The sequence below is a fragment of the Fukomys damarensis genome, unplaced genomic scaffold (assembly GCF_012274545.1).
Source record: "Fukomys damarensis isolate Sample0158 unplaced genomic scaffold, DMR_v1.0_HiC HiC_scaffold_7, whole genome shotgun sequence".
NCBI lineage: Eukaryota > Metazoa > Chordata > Mammalia > Rodentia > Bathyergidae > Fukomys > Fukomys damarensis.
The window spans coordinates 33,256,692-33,274,950 of NW_022900919.1; the positions used below are offsets into that span (position 1 = coordinate 33,256,692).

At 35.1% G+C, this 18,259-nt stretch overlaps 1 protein-coding gene across 1 annotated transcript in view; it reads left to right on the top strand.

Annotated features, from left to right (window-relative positions):
• The window catches only part of Tasp1 (taspase 1), a 226,943-nt gene that overhangs the window by 11,593 nt on the left and 197,091 nt on the right, over nucleotides 1-18,259 (top strand). The window contains exon 4 of the mRNA XM_010634096.2: nucleotides 1,091-1,159. Coding sequence (XP_010632398.1) covers nucleotides 1,091-1,159 — 69 coding nt within the window. The remainder of the gene's footprint in view (nucleotides 1-1,090; nucleotides 1,160-18,259) is intronic.

Here is an 18,259-nt window from a genome sequence, read left to right on the forward strand (position 1 = left end):
TCATTCATAGGAAAATGGATACATATTGAAGATATACTCCTAAGTGAAATAAATAAGTCCCACATGTGTAAATACCAAATAGTTTCCCTGGTGTGAATATTCTGCAACAATGCATAAGATTCTAATAAGATTACTGACATTTAGAAATGGGAGGAAAGGAGCTAAAGGTGTAGGGAAGGTGTGATACGTAGGGGAAGAACAAAAAGGGAAAAGAAAAAAATGTGAGAGAATGAAAAGATGAAAATAAAGTGTTTGTAGATGGGGAGGGGAGGAGGGGGTGAAGGGAGGGCAGAGGTAAGGGGAAAAAAATGAGAATCAAGACTTGCCATGTAAAGGTACATGATCCCAACAATAAATGTAACTGTACTGTATCCCTAAATGTACCAATAAACTCAATAAAAAAAAAAAAAATTAAGTGAAAAATACAATTCTTTGTTTTTGAGCTTTCTCCTTGGTAATTAATTTGGACTTTTAATACTTCACTTAGAAATCAGTTTTCCTTTTCTTTCCTTGTTTATGACCAAAAAATCAAGGTGATTTTTGTTGACTTTTATTCTCTGTAGTTTATGTTACAAAAAATATGATTTATTGTGATGGAAATCAAAAATATTTTTGTCAAATAAAATATATATTTCCATCTGATGTTTGTGACTGAGAAACACTTTAATAGGTTTAGGTGGGGAGAGTAGTAAGGGTGGTGAAATTATTAAGATTCAGTTATATATATAGAATATGAATTGTCAGGATATTTTAACCAAAATGAATACATACACTTTCTGTGGCTATTTTGAATTGTGTTGTGATTAGTGATGCCCTTTTACAAAGTTCCTAGCTTGTTCCATTTAGTGGTTAGATTTTATTTATTATTTTGATTTAGATAATTTTAAGTGAACGGTATCATAAGTTGATATCATATCAATACTACTTATTTTTAATCCGAATAACATAATCTTGAACTATGGAATAGACTTAGTAATCAATTTTTACTGACTCAGACATTACAGTTTTTTAAGGCTTTGGAAAGTTTATGAGTATGTTTAAGAGATTGTGATTTTTTTACAATGAATAATTTCTGTCCTTGGCTTTGTAGGCAATTGAGAAGCTACAGTCTGGTGCTCTGGCGACAGATGCAGTAACTGCGGCTCTTGTGGTACTTGAGGTATTTTATTTCTGTTTATATTTTAGAGTTTATGTTCCTTGTTCTTAGATGACATGAAACTGTTGAATTAATCAACCATGAAGAAGGCTATGATATTGTGTTAGATTGTTTTCACTGGAACTATTCTGAGTAATGTATGCAAGTTACTGATTCTTTTTCTCCCTTGCTTTTGTGAGATTCATGAATAGAAAAGATAATGGTGCTTGTATCTATAAATTCCCTCACTATTTCCAGTAGGAAAATTTCAACATTGACTCCCCAAAAGTGATAATGTGTTTTGTTGTTTAACAGACAAAAATTCCAACTCACTAAGTCTAGGACAGGTTTTATTACAAACCTAACAGTTGGATACCTATGCTGAAGCTCTATACTGTGAGGTGCCCTTAATCTAGTATGATTGCTAGTCTTGTCAATAGGTGTTTTTGTTTTTATTTCTTTTTTATTGGCATATGTTTATAATACATTATAATTACATCAGTCTTGGGAAATCGGTTCATATGCATTATAATAGACATTGAGGAATTGAGTGGAGAGGCTCTCAAGTTGCTGTAAGTCTCTATATTACAGACTGAGGGTTTCTCAGTTCTCTTTATGTGGAACTTTGATGAGTTTATTGAGCAGCTGTTGAGGCCTTTGGAAGACTCCAACTTGGAGAATATATATTCGTTTCAATCAGTTGGCAAGATTATTGTGGAGAAATATTTTTCTGGATAAGAAGAGTACTTGAAGAAGTTGTAAGACATGAAGATAAAACAGTAGTAAGGATAAGGGAAGTGATAGTTATAGATTCCCAGTTTGACTGGATGGAGATTCTTTGTTTAGGTTTCTATATCAGAGTGTTATTCACATGCTTTTGCCTGTAAAAGTTGCTAAGTCCTACACGTTTTCTGTGTATACCATCACTGCTTAATTGGGAGCTGCCATTTTGACATTGCTTTGTAGATTTTAATCTCTCTTAGTAGCACCTTGAATTTAATCTTGATGTTGTTAAGGCAGGTGAACAGGTTAGGTGGGCATTGGTGTTATTGTCCTTGGAGCATCTAACATGCAGATTGTGGTGCCTTCATATTGTGACCGATGCATCTTATGACAGCTCTACTAATCATTAGACATGTTTTTGGCTGCTTTACAGCCTGTCCTTGAATTATTTTGCTAATTTTTAATATAAGGATAGTAATAATTCCTACTTCACACAATTATGAAGATTAGAGTTAATACATGCCTATCTGTATGGTACAGCGTAAGTGCTCTATAACTTAGCAGTTATTAGTTATGAGGTGCTTTGGAAATGATAGGTATGAGGAGATATTTATACTAAGTATTGATTTTAAGTTTTACAATGTCAGAGATTAATTATATACTTCTATGACTGAAAAGTCACAGAAGACTATCTTAGATATTTTTTTTTTTTTTTTTTTTTTTGGTACTGGGGATTGAACCAAGGGGGGTTCTAGTTGTGCTACGCCTTGAGCCCTTTTCTTATTTTTCATTTTGAGATGGTCTCATTAAGTTGCTGAATTACTCAGGCTGGGCTCAAACTTGTGATTTTTCTGGCTCAGACTCCCAGAGTACTAGATATACAGGTGTATGCCACCACACCCAGATAGAAAGATGTTTGATGTACTTACTCTCAAATCTTTCCTTTAGTCAAACCACATATAGGGATGGCTTTGTCTAACCTGCTTCAATCATTAATTGAAAAGGATTCTTCTTTGCACAGAAGATGATGTCCTGAGGTTATCAGTACATTCAGTTGGTATGGGTCAAGGTTAATGGGTGGCTGGGGATACACTGTAATGGCAACTATGGAGATAAAAGAGAGTAAATTAAATTAAAAAAATCTTAGAATAACTAATTTTCTCAAGTTATATCATGTTGAATATTTGATTCTATTTTCTTCTACTCTTTTTTTGGTTACCAGGGATCGAACTCATGTCCTTGGGCTTGCGACATTTTCCTCTACTCTTAAAGGGATTACTTATGTATATGTAAAGGTACATTTTAGAATAAGTTCTGTGATTAAGTAAATAGGAGTTATAGTTTTGAAGGAGTACCTCTAATATTTTGAGAGAGTAATTATGAATTTAGAAAAAGTGTGTTCTATTTTTGATTGGAATAAGTCATAAGGATGATGGTAGGATAGGATACTCTCCTGTGAGGTTAGTGTCCTCCTCTCACCCTTTAAGTTTTACTAAATGGGGAAAGAATTTCAATTAATTATTTTTAACAATTTATTTTTTCTATAATATCTTAATGTAGGTTAGTGGTCAAAGGCCAAGTCTACACTAACTGGAAGAATTTTTCTGAATCTTAACAATTATATTGGAAGTCTGTTTATACTGCATCCTATATTTTCTGTCACTTTACATGATTGGGGTTTATCCCATTAAGCCAGGATAGCTTTCACTTAAGAGTTCAGTTGAAGAAGCAGTACAATATAGGTCAATGGAAGGATACAAGAAACCCGGATTCTAATATGTACTTAAAAGAATATAAATAACAATAATGAGTTCTTTTGGTCTTCTGAAAAGTGCTGTTTTATATTTAATTTTATAGTAAATACTTATCTTTAATTTTGGTTGATTTGTTAAGTTTTGTCCTAATTATTGAGCAGATCTGGACAGTCATATCTTCCCCATTTGACTTTGGGATATACTTTTGATTGAAGAAATATTATTTAAACTTGCTTCTTATTTTATTACTTTAGCAGATGCTGAAATTGGTGTGAATTCCTTGAACATGACTAATTGTGGGTTGAAATGACTGATATGGTTTAATAGTCATTATTGGCTAGAAAGGGTATTTGGCCTTGTATTTAAAAATAAATGTTGCCGGGCGTGGTGGCACGTACCTGTAATCCCAGCACTCGGGAGGCTGTGGCAGGAGGATTGCTGTGAGTTTGAGACCAGCCTGGGCTACATAGTGAGTTTCAGGTCAGTCTCAACTACATAGTGAGACACTGTCTCAAAAAACCAATTCATACTTTCCCAAATAGTGCAAAATACACTGATCTCAATTTGATGCAGTAGAGGAGGAAGAGACAAGGTGAAATCAAAATTTTCACATAAAATTTATGCCGGTTGATTTTTGGCTTTGCTTAGAAATCAGTGATCATTTTTCTTGTCCACATGTGTTTTTATCCTAAGACTACCACTTCTGTGCACCAGAGGGGGTGTTTTCTTCATTTAGATAGAGCAGGGGTAGACCAAACCTATTAATAAGTCCAAACTTTAATCTGATCAGCTTCTCCCTTTAAGGTTTGGGAGGGAACGTGACCACTCCTGTAACAGAGATGTTCTGCAGTATTTAAATGAAAATGGTATGACTCCACTGTGCATTTTGTTGTCTTCAAAATATGAAAAAGGGAATGGAAAGGTCGATTTATAAATGATTGTTTAGTGACCTAATGTTGGTTTAGGTCCATTGCTTTCTATACCTTTTATAGATTATCCTTAAAACTGATGAGGAAGTGAATTCTATTACAATTGATCTTAGCCAAAAGGCAGAGAAGTGATTAGGAAGTGAATTTTATTGATTGGGTAGTACAACTCTGGTTTCCCTCAACAGCGAAGACTAATGTTTGAAACAATTTGGTCTTTACATCTGGAACTGCACATTTGGAATGCAGTTGATTTCTTGGCTGCTTTTGAAATAGTTTTGGTTTTGATAGTGATGGTCGATTTAAAATTCCAGACTATAATATTGCATATTTCACATGATATAGCTTCTGATGTGAATTTCTTTGAGGAAATTGGATATGGATGTAGGTGAGTCATGATGCCACCATTTTTGTTAGGATTGGTCCTAAAGTAAAAAGTGTTTCATGGATTTGGACTGAAAATGAACCATTCTTAACAAAAAAACTCCTTTTGCACATTGATGTTTTTCTAAAAAAAATCTGGTTTAAAAAGGCTTAATAAAGAATAATAGGTGAAATATGAATGGCGAACTTGTGGGAGGTTGTTTTGAATTTTGTGCTAGAAAACTGATGAGTCTGGTAGAGATTTTGAAGATCTTGTAACCGTTGGGAAATTCTGGTCAATTCATTTTGAAACTGGTTAATACGATATATAAAACCCTGCACACTAAATAGGACTAGCTTTTAAATTTCACATAGTGAAGGTCAAATTTCAGAGGCTCCTTTCTTAAATATGTTCTGTTAGGCTGAGGATATAGCTCAGTGGGAGAGCACATGCTAAGCATATACAAAATCCTGGGTTCTATCCCTAGTAATGCAAACAGAAGACCAAAAGGAGATTTATTGAACTATACACTGATTTGATTCATCCTTTAAGCCTCCTTGTGGTCAAGAGAGGTGGTAATTCATGCTTAAAACTAATTTACTGTCAAAATGCTTTTGTGTTTATAGAGCTTATATTGGGCATATTTTTTTTTATCATTCTGCATCCATTGTCTGTGGATCTTTATATAACCTGATATATTGTTTGCTTATGAACCCTAAGAAATGTCCATTGAGGAGCAACATCCAGATCACTGATGTTTTGGGATAAGAGAAAGAAAGTGGGTATATGCATTAATGTATATTTCCTTTTTAAAAAATATAATATGGATATAATATGGCTGTTTATTTGTGTGTATCTCTGTATTCTCTTGTATGCACAGCCAGCTCCACATACATTTCTTTAAGCAGAATCTCCAGGATGTTGATCACTGTTGAGTAGTCAGTTGTAGATGGGCCCTAGCCCAGGCCTCTGTTCAGTTGCAGGAATTGGCCATACTCCTCCCCTGGTATTTGTATTTATATCTGTGACTGTGTGTACCTCAGTGGGATAGAGACACTACCTATAGCCTGGTAGTCCTTGAAATAATTAGTGGTCATGGGGATGGTGTGGCTTGCTGCTGGCCTATGGTCATACATAGGAAGGGGACATTGAGGAGGGCTGATATCGTCCCTCTTTGCTCACCAAACTTATAGCAAGTTTGATTGTGGATTCCTCTGGGAGCAAATCCTTTATGCTACCCTGTTTCCTGCCTTTCTTCAGTTTGGTTTTAATTGCAGTGAAGAGGGGGCATCTGTGTTAAGGTCATTTCTGTTTACTTTGAAAGTTAAAAATTATGTAAATAAATGAGTATATCCATTCTGCTGCACAACTTTTGTTTGCAAAAATCATTTCATTAGCAGTGAGTTACTGAGTATTTCAGTGATCCCTTGCTCCCTCCCTGTCCACCTCACAGAGCTGAATACATTTTAGATTCATTTTGCTGCACTTAGTTCACCTACATGTAACTGCCCAGAAATTTTAATGTGGCTGGTGAATCTAGTTTTAGGTTGGGAACCCTTGAACACCTCAGTGTGGTCTTCCTTTGATAACATCTTTATGTATTTATAATAGGGTGGGCAATCCTACTTTTGTGCATGTGAAGTAGAGGATTCACCTTTTTTCGTTTTTAGTACTTATAATGTTTTCATTGCATGAAATTCGAGTTTTGACTTTAGATACTCTTTTTTCCCCTTTAAAAAAAAAAGTTGATGTTGATTATTTCAGAGACTCTCTTTGCCTGTCTGTTTAGCAGTATTTCCAGTGGCACTTCAGTATTTCTGTGCATTCCAGCTTTTTATGGAGTCTTTATGTTTCTCTGCATTTTTTATTTTTTGAGGTGTATAACACACAGTTACACTTCATGGAGTTGCATCCAGCCAGTGTCCATGTTCTTCTTGTGAAGAGGCAGAGAAAATCACCTCTCCCAAGAATTTCCATCATCTGACCAAGGGAAATGTGTCCTAAAGAGTTGTGCGCAGATGGGAGGCAACTTGTTTGCTTGTTCTGCTGCTAGAGCATTGATTTAATTAGAAGACAGGCTGTGGGTGGCCATATGCAGACAAAGAAGCACCAGACAGAGCCAGTTAGCCTGGGACAGTAAAAGTAAGTTATGCTTTTTTAAAACACTTTTTTTTTGAGTACTTATGCTGATTCTTGCCTTTAGTACTAAGGGGCAACTTGTAACTTACTGATTGTGTTTACATGTTAGATACATCTGCTCTTCTTCTAGGAGCAGAAATGAAATGTGCTTTCTAGCACAAAGTACCTGCTTTGTGGAAAAGCAGTGACTTTCCCTTTTTATTTTTTTAAGAATAAAGAGAAAAAAGAATCAGTTATTGTATTTCAGATTAGTTTTGCAGTGCACCCAAACCCGGTATTATCTTTTGACCAAGTGAAAACACTCAAGTACAGAGCTTGTTGTGCTTTACTTTGTACTGATGGGCTGATAAAGTTATTTGGTGTTTCCTAGCCCTTTCTTGATGATCTCTGTGGGCTTCATCAAATGTATTCATCTTGGCTGTATCTGGTAGGAGATGGGTCTAAGACCAGACTTAGTAGTTCCCAAGGAACATGTAGCTTTCTGTGTGAGCTTTTGTTTACTCTGGGAGTTGTTACTTTCAAGAATATACTACATTTTGGAATTTAGTTTGAGTTGTGTAAAGCAAAAAATGGTAGTATGGTAGAGGCAGTGACAATCCTGTGATTTAACTATTTGTAAGCAGTTCAGACTGTTGGACTTTCCAGAGTATAATATTACTTAGTTCTGTATTCATAGTGATACCACACAAAAGGGATTTATTTAGATTTATTGGTCTTAGGATTTATAATGTTGTGATTTTTAAAATCATTCTCTTTGTATTTGTGTTTCCTTGGATCTACATCACTTGAGACATCAATTTGATAGTCTAACAGCTACTTTTTTGATGTTGTTTTGTTCTTGATAATGAAGGAACTTAAGATTTTTGTGTTAAGCAAAATCACAGGCTATTACTATGATGTTTAAAGACTGCCTTTTGGTTTTTAAACTTTGTACATCTCTCAAGTCCAGGTCTTTATTCAGAATCTGGAAAAGAATGAGGAAGAAACTCTTAAGAATAATTTTTAATAATTAAATAAAAAATTGCTTAATTTTTTTTCTATTTGTGTTTGTGCATCTCTTTGTCTAGCTATCCACCTGATTTTTATGTTGGTAGCAGACTTTAGCCTGTGTTAGAATAATCAAGGATTGTGTATCACTATTAGAAAAACAATTTACAATTGAGTTCTAGACATCCCAGTTGACAGAAGATTTTTGGGCATTCCTACCACCAGGGAATTTTTACTGGCGGTCATTCTCTCAGGATCCAGTTGCCTTCATGGTGCACATATTTTCTGACAGCTCATGACATGCATATACTTAGCATAGGGTATCAACACTGTAACACATTAGGCTTCATGGAAAATTCAGAGTGAGGAAGTCATTTATGTTTCCTTCTAGAGTTATGTGCAGATGTTAGCAACATTTTCTAGTGGGTTGGAAATCTTTTTAATAAAAAGAAGCATAGTTTTTAGAGGATTTAAAAGTAATATCCATTCTGACCATGTCATATGATAGAAGGATGGTTTAAATCATTGTAATTCCATGGAGTGTTAGGATCTTTTTGAGTGATATTTTCATATTATTGTCAACATGGTTAAACGGAGCAATTATTTATTTAGGTTGAAGAGAAATATAAGTGGCTGCCAAATTTAGCAATACTGGAGAATAGCTACATTTGTCTTTTCTATTGTAGCTCATGTGGAAAGGACAATTTCAGGTACTGTGTATGCTAACTTCTTCCTGGATGTCATAAAGAATCCAACTAAAACAAACTTTAAAATTATTTCAAATGTGGAAGTCTCTTGAAGCCAATATTTTATTTTAGAGATTTGTGTTCAGTTTGACAAGTAACTCTTTGTATAGCAGTTCTGTGACTTTCAATGTAAAAACCGAAAATAAACTACTGCGATGTCATTTTTTTTTCTTATATCACATTTGTTTGTAAATTGGGCCATTTAATAATAGAAAGGAGATAAGCGGTGCTTTTTTATTAATATATTTTCAGTAATAAAGAAAAAATGTGGTTCTGTTTTTTTTTGTTTGTTTATTTTTTGGTACCAGGGATTGAACTCAGGTCCTTGCACTTGCAAGGCAGGCCACTGAACTGCTGAGCTAAATCCCCGGCCCCTGTGGTTCTGTTTTTTGATAGCGTATTTTATGCCAGATCAACAATGCAGGTGTAATGAACAAATATCAACATTTGTTTCATTTTTTTCTCACATGTTCAGAGGATCTTAGAAAGATCTTAGAAAGATCATAGAAAGGTTTTGTTAGTATATGTGCTGTTCTGTAAGTTTTTAAATAAAGTATGTTTTCTTTTATGTAATTGAACAGTTAAAAAATGAACTCACAGATATTAAAACATGGTATTCAACATACTGTGTTTGACTCAAGTGTTCACAGAGTGTGATGCAAACAAATGTTCTGTCAACTTACATTCAGAATAGCTAAAATATTACTTTAACACATGTTAAAAGTACAGCACAGTAACTACTTGGCTCGATACAATTCCCGGCTGTCTAGGTTGAGTAATTTCCCCAGGCATTCCAACTTTGATCAACCACAGCAAGAACTTTTAGCATGTCTGTAAAGCAGCCAGTGCATCTGTAAATATGTTCTGAGGAAGAGAAAAAAGAGAGAATGCCAAAAGGAAAAGAATACTTTCTGTTGTTAAGGAGCAGTTATAGAATGAAATGGAAAGTTTCTTATTTCCTTAGGAACCCTTTTTAGATAATTGAGCCTCTGATTTCTGAGTATGCCCTGTGGTTCCGTATTAATGAATGAAAGATACTTCATTTGGGCCTAATAAAAATATTTTCTGGCTAACTCTGCTGAACTTTATTAGTTAAAGTCCATTAAATCTTGAACTTTCTAGTATTTATAAATGTAATAATTGGCTAACTACCCAAACATAATTAATAGTATGTATCTCTGTAAAGTGTGTCTTAATTATTTATAATTGCTTAGTATTTTGGTGAAAATGTTCCTGCATGACAGATTTAAAGAACAAGTAGCACCACTGTGGAATAATTTCATATGCCTTTATATCAACACATGGATGAAAGTAGATTTTCTCAGTTTTGTTTTCAGTGACCTGCAAATATCTGGTGGTTTCCATAAATCATAATTAATTTAAGAAAATTTATCATGATTAATCACTTCTGCTATATGGGAACTGTATATTTCTTGTGTTTTTGGCTACAATATGCTCATATCAAGTATTTTAATGTATTCATATGCCTTTATATCAACACATGGATGAAAGTAGATTTTCTCAGTTTTGTTTTCAGTGACCTGCAAATATCTGGTGGTTTCCATAAATCATAATTAATTTAAGAAAATTTATCATGATTAATCACTTCTGCTATATGGGAACTGTATATTTCTTGTGTTTTTGGCTACAATATGCTCATATCAAGTATTTTAATGTAGTTCACAATTGCTTGCCAACTGGATATTAAATTGCACTATCTATCTAGTTTTTTTTTTTTTTTACTTTGTTTTCTGTGGTCCTATGACAACAGATTTTTTAGGACAATCCTGTACCAAAATTTCAGACAAATTCAATTCTCTTGTGTTTTTGGCTTGTTTTTTTTTTTTTTTACTTTGTTTTCTGTGGTCCTATGACAACAGATTTTTTAGGACAATCCTGTACCAAAATTTCAGACAAATTCATAATTCTCTTGTGACTTCCATGTTGCAGATCTCTGTTATTGTTCACATTCTCCATTTATTTAGTCATGGAAAAATGAGGTTAACACAGTTTAATAAAACTTATTACTAATAAAGTTTTGCCTGGTTTCACCTTCTTTTCATTGTTGATTCAGAACTGAACAAAGGGCAGCATAATTGGTAGATTTATACCCTTCAAATCCACCTAAAAGAGATGCAGAGAGATAGTAAAGAGGCAAGCTGGGAGAGAAGACAGGGGCAAGTCCCAGATCCACTAATGATGATGTTCATGAGTGTGTGAGTAAATAGTACAAGTTGGTTACTGCAATGGTCAGCGTTTTTGTCAATATAATGAAATATCTGAGACAACTAACTTTATCTATTTTATTTGTTTACTAAGAGACAGGGTCTCACTATGTATTCTGGGCTGGTGTTCAATTCACTATGTATCCCAGGAAGGCCTCAATTCCTGCCTCAGCCTCCCAAGTGCCAGGATTACAGGAACGTGCCACTATACTTGGCATGACAGCTAACTTTAGAAAGTTTACTTAGCTACAAATTTGGAGGTTCATTGTCATGGCACCTGCATTGGTTCAGTTCTAGTGAGGACCTCATTTGGTGAAGGGCAGGCAGCAGTGGTAGGAGTATGTGTTGGAGCAAGTGACCACATCTCAGCCCAGGAAGCAGAGGGAGCTGAGAGGGACCAAACGCAGGCTTTTATAGCAATGCTTTCTGAGAACTACTAAGAAGTCCCATGAGAACACTCTTCTGAGGGTTCACCCCAATGACCTAAGGACCTCCCAGTAGGGCTTCCTTCCCAAATGTTTTACCACCTCTCAGTCCTGCTACCTTACCAACCAAGAATTCAGTTGCAGTGGACCCTTGGGGGGGGGTACTCAAATCACAACCGAACTATAGCACTTTCTTGTTACTGTTTCTATGATTACCTAAGAATTTTTCTTCCTGTGAATGTTTTCCATCTGAAGGCCATAATTGTGTCAAAATTTATTACTTCTTTTATTTCATGTGCCTTATGCCTTGGTTTTGAAGTCACTAAAGTTCATACTGAGGACGCAAGAGCCAACTGTTAGCCATGTAGGGTGATCCACACCTGTAATCTCAGCACTCTGGGAGGCTCAAGCTGGAAGATTACAAGTTGGAGCCCAGCTTTGGCAATTTAGTGATTTAGCAAAACTCTGACTCAAGGGGAAAAAAAAAAAAAAAGGGCCGGGGATGTAGATTAGTGTGAAAGACCCGGGTTCAATCTCCAGAACTGCAAAACAAAAGAAAAAACACAACCATAAAGCCAACTTTTGTGGGGGCTTGTTCTCTAGTTTATAGGTAGAACCTCATTTTTAAATGTTTTTATTTCTTTTATTTTTATAAATGTTGCTTATTTCTTTGAAAATTTTTCATGTTCTCTAACCATTGATGTCCCTTACCTCCTCCTATGTACCTTTATGTGTATTCTGTATTCATTATCATCATTTTGTTGTTGTTGTTGTTATAGACAACTAATTTCAAAAACAGTACCTTATTTTCTTTGATCATCTTGATAAAGACAGTTCACCTTTGGATAAAGTTATAGATGCAGTTGTCCAAACTAATAGTATTTGAGAAAAATACCATGACACTTTATCATTGTCCTTTCTGTAGATTTTATATAGAAAGCTCACCTGACTTGTTTTGGGGAAGCAAAGCATGTATTATGAATTGTATTTGTTATAGTCAGAGAAATGAGGCCATTTCTGATTATTAATCTGGCTGTTCTTGGTAGAGGTGAGTTGACATGGTGATTAGATGACAACATAGGTTAAGTGAGTTCTTATCTTGTGTTTATTATTATATTTCTGTTTTACATAGCAATATGTATCCACTGTTTTAAATATTCAAGTAAGCATAATGATGAAATGATAATTTAAAACTAGCATTTGTATCAAAGAACTATTTTTTTCTAAAATTTGTTTTGTATGGAAAGCTGAAGATTTATGAAAGCTCAGATTTTGCATCTGCAGAAGATTGAGACCTTAACTTTGCACAATGATGTAGGCCTGCGATTGCAAAAGATAATTCACAAATGTGTGATGATTGGCTCACATACTAGTTTCTGAAGGTTGGAATTTCTTGTCAACATTTAAAAATCATGAAACTCATATAAAAAGCTGGATTTTTCAATTTTTTTTCCATTAAGTTTATTGGTACATTTTAGGTATTCAATACAGTTACATTCGTCATTAGGATCTTGTACCTTTACATGATGTATGTTCTTATTTTTTCCCCATATCCCTGCCCTCCCTTCATCCCCTCCACCCAAAGACTTTGTTTCCATATTTTTCCTTTTCTGGTGGATTTTTCACTTTAAAAAAAAAAAAAAAGAGAGATCTGGCTAAATGGACTTGCATTTTTTTCAGGTCTGCAGTCTGCCAGGACTGAGTGACAGCTGGCTCTGGAGTGTGGAATCTTTTGAGTGTAACTAACACTATATTTCAGTTTAAGGTATATCTGAAAATTAGTCTTGGACAGAGATATTAACTTTGTCTTGTGAGGACCAAGGAAGCTTTGACCAAGGATTATTTGATGTTAGTTTAATGCTGGCGGGTCTGTGAATTGTTGTAACAAGGATATCTACCAAAACTAAGAGTAAAACTGGAATGATCTTTCATTTAGTTTTAAAAATAGAAATTGGATTTAAGTATTAGTTCATTATTTTGAAAATGAATTTCATATTACACTAAAGAATTTTGAAGAAGTCTCTCAATTGAAGCAATTTGAACCAGCACCAAAGTATATCACTCCAGAGTTTTGAGCTGGAGCTAAAGCAGATCAAAATACTTTATGAGCCAAATAAACTTGAACCACATTGTTCCTTTATTTAATTCTAGTCCCAGGAGCAAAATACTGTTTTTAATGTTTGTGGTAAAAATATGTACTTTAAGTCCAAGCATGTTGCACTCATTTCCAACATTAATTCTGCTAGCTTCCTAAAGAATGTTTAACTTTCAACATCATTTATCTTATCTTGATTCCATTACTTCGTAGCAGAACATATAAAACAAAAAATCCTTGATTTACACATTATATTTGTGGCTGTATCTATGATAATTGCCCAGAAAGCTTTCTGTGTCTATTGCTAGTGACTCCTACTTCATTTTTTATACCCATATAATTTTTCTCTACTCAAGGGTAAATCCTGGCCCTAGAGCACTTAGCTTTTGTAGCTCTTCATGGTTTATTTGTTGCTTTCTTATTTTCTACTTCCTCTGTGCTAATGGTGATACATACCTTTATGAGCCTCCTGAAGATAAAGTTGATGGAGAAAAAAATGAACGTAAGAGCTTATAAAGTCTATTTAAACTGCATTTTCTCAGGGTGAGTATCACAATCCAGCCCTCGAGAAGGCTTCTTGTGCCTTGTTCCTGTCACCCCAGACAATGCCTCTTCTGACCTCTGATCCCATATATCAGTCTGCCTGTTCTAGTTCTTTCTATAAATGGAATCATACAGTATGCATTCCTTTGTGTGAGGTGAAGATTACCTTAATACAAAACTAAGTTTTAAAACAACTCAGTGGTATTAAATATACAGCGTTGGGTAACCACTATCTCTAGATTATTCCAAATATTTTCGTCTCCCCAAAGGAAACCTCATACCTATTAAGCAGTTGCTATTTTCTTTTATATTATCTGGAAGAACCGCAATCTGCTGTTTATGGATTTAAATATATTTCAAATATATTCAAATATATTTCATGTAAATAGAATCATAACCTTTAATGTTATATTTTTTCACTCAGCATAATGGTTTTGGGGCACACTGATATAGTAGCATGTATCAGTTCGTTTCTTGAAGTGTGGAGTATTAGACATTATTCAGATTTATACTATAATGCATTTATCCACTTATCCACGGATGGACATTTGGATTGTTTCCACGTTTTGGCTGTTATGAATAGTGTTGCTTGAACATTCCTGTGTAAATATTTGAATATTTGTTTTCAATTCTTTTGGGTACATACCTGTAGGTAGAATTGCTGCGTTGTGTGGTAATTCTGTTTAGCTTTCTGTGGAATCACCAAACTGTTTTCTACAGTAAATCAGTGAACCATTTTACATTTCCCAGCAATATTATGAGAGGCTTATAATTTCTCTATATGTTCACCAAATTTTGCTATTTTCTTTTTTGATGAACATCATAATGAATGAGTAGTGACAATTCTGTGTGGTTTTGATTTTCATTTCTCTAATAAGGAATTTTTTAAAAAAAAGTAGTACTGGAGATTGACCACAGGGACTTCATATTGAACTTCATCCCCATTTAAAAAAAACTTTGAGACAAGGTCTCACTAAGTTGTCTGTGCTGGGCTCAAACTTGTGGTGTTCTTGCTTCCTTCTCCCAGGAGTGCTGGAATTATAGGCACGTACCACCACACTTGGCTTTGAATGTGTTTTTATTTGTTTGTTTTGCTGCTGGGGATTGAACTCAGGACCCCACGCTTGCCAGGCACTATGCCACTGAGCTCAATCCTCAACACTGAATGTATTTTTATATGCTTATGGAAATGTCTGTTCGTGTCTCTTTATGGGTTCAGGGATTGAAGTCAGGTCTCAGGCTGTTTATTTTTTTTCATTTGAGATAGGGTCTCAATAAGTTGCTAAGTTACTCAGGCTGGACTTGGACTTGGAATCCTCTTTCCTTACCTCTTGGAGTGCTGGATTGAGTTTTTTTTTTTTTTTTTTTTTTTTTTTTTTTTTGAGATGGTTTTGCTGTGTAGTTCAGTTGGCCTTGAATTCACTGTGTATAACCTGGGCTGGTCTGGAACTTATCAGTCTCCCATGTGCTGGGATTACAGGCATGCACTTCCATGCTGGCTTTTGTGCCCATTTTAAAAATTGGGGCTTGTTTTGAAAGGGGATCATTGTTGAAAGTTGTAGGAGTTTTTATACATTGTGGATACTAGACTGATACTTCTCTGTAAATCTGAAGTTATGTCCAAATACAATTATAAATATCCCCATTGCCTTCTCTCCCCTTTATAGCCCTCTGTGACCTATCTCCTGTCCTGTTTCATTTTTTGTCTTTGTATTAACACTGTTTAATATCCCATCTAATGTACAGTCAGCCTCTCTATTCAAGCGTTCTACATCCTTGGATTCAACCAATTTTAGATAGAAACTACTCCACATACTCCTAAATTGCATCTATACTGAATATGGAGACTTTTCCTTGTTATTCCTTAAACAATAGTGTAACAACTATTTATACATTTACCTAATATAAGTAATTGGAGATGATTTGAAATATTTGGGATGATGTGCACAGGTTATATGCAAATAATATTTTCATTTTATATAAAGGACTTGAACATATATGGATTTTGGTATGGCGTAGGGTGTCTTGAAATTAATCCTCCTCAGATACTGAGAGATAATCTGTAATTCTTCTCCTCTTCCTCTTCTTCTTCCTACTTTTTTGGTGCTGGAGATTGAACCCCCCAGATCTTTGGCATGCTAAACACTTAGCACTCAGCTAAACTCCAGCTCCTGTATTTAATTTCTCATCATCTTCCCTCTCAAATAGAAATGGAGCTTGATGTAAGGAAGGGTATTTTTCTGTTCTGTTCAGTGCTATAGCCCTAAGGTTCCAGGTTTGCCAAACTGTGTCCAAAAGCCAAATGGGACTCTATCTGTTTTTGAATGGCCTGTAAACTGCTAATGGTTTTCACTTTTTAAAATAATTAAAACAAAATCAAAAGAAAACTAGTATTTCATGACACCAGAAAATTATATGAAATTCAAATTTCAGTCTGTATTACTCAGTACTTACTAGAGTCACATGTAGAAGACTAAGAAACATCTGTCTGCACACTGGAGACCCAAAGGATCTTATTAAGGCCTGGCAGCCCATGGCAATGTCCTATGCAAGTCTGTATCAGGAGACTGAAGGATCTGTGATGGGAGACCGAAGGATCTGTGTTGCAAAGGCCCAAGGGCCAGTGCTGGAAGCTGAGGTGTCTGTGCCAAAAGGCTGAAGGATCTGGGCTAGAATGCTGAGGAATCTGCACCAGAAGTGAGGAGATGATGTCCTAGATGAAGATGAGGATTAAAGCCCCCCTGAAGAAAGAAAACAGCCCAAGCTCTTTCAGCGAAAAACAACCAGAACTCTTCTAAGGGAAAGCCGTTGCAATGAAGCTCCTCCAAGGAAGATGTGCTAAAATCACTCCCATTTTCCTTGTATATCATTCTGACAGCAATCTTCTTTAAAGTTGGTTTTCCACTCCCCTCGGTATGCTGACTCAATTCAGCTGGGCACTCCCCACTCAAGTTAATGATTAATCAACCACCACAGTGTCCAAAATGAAGTTTGGGTGGAGCACAGCCATGCTTATTCATTTGTAGGTGTTTTTGCACCATAATGGCAGAGTTAAGAAATTGAAGCATTGTTGTGGTCCACAAGACCTAAATTATTTAATATACCTGGCCCTTTACAGAAAAGATTTGCCTGGCACATAGATGCCCAATAAATATTTGTTGAATGAATGAATTTTAGTGTATATCACCAAAAAAGTATCTAAATTGGAAATCTTTCAACCATGTAATTCTTAAAAACTCCAGCTTAATTGGCTGCTAAACAACAGCAAAAATATCCCCATGTGATTCTTTTGATCAATAATTCAGTTTCATTGGTCTTTGTTCATTTTGTATATAATAAGAATATGAGATCAAAGAATTAATAATTCTTAGGATAGTGTTAGATGAGATAGGTGGGTTGCATTTTTCTGCTGTTAATTTGAAAAGGGGTATAATGACATGCAATAAACATCTTGTTTTTATTACTGTGTGTGTGTGTGAGAGTGTGTGTGTGTGTTTGTGTGTGTGTGTGTGATACTGGGGATTGAACCCAGTATTCTGCACATGCTTAGCAAGTGTTCTGCCACTGAGCTACATCCATAGCTCTTAATATTCTTATAAAAAGAATTGAAGGATTCTTTCAAAAGGATTGAAGAAAGTTTGTTTCAAAGGCTCTTTTCCCCCTTTTTTGTCATTGGAGATGAATAAAGCTACCCTTTTGTCAATGGGGGCACTAATTAAAATAATTTTGATAGCAGAAGAAACTATATTACTATATAGTCTCCTAGTTTCATTCACCTGAATATGTGTTTGTTGAATTTGCACTTGAGTGACAGGGTGTGGACACTAAGATATTAGTAATTTCCTGTTAATGTCTAACTTCTCCTTAAAGGAAGATTGGAAATTGGATAAACATAAATCATTTTATATAAAAGTGATTTTATAATGTGCCAGTCTCATTTTTTGTACAGCATTTGAAAACTAAATTGTTTGCATCTGTAAGAGCTGTTAATAGAGGTTGCATAATAGATCCCCAGAGGTGCAGTATTCCCTGTGGCCTTGCAAACAGCTCTTATTTTTATGCTTTCAGCAAAGAACATGAAATGGGTAATACAGGCTGTGGTTTATAGTGAGAGCATAATTGTTTGCAGATCTTTTTGTTGGCACGATGTTTCCAAATTTCAGTAAGACAAAGGGGTTTCCATGTCATGGTGGGAGA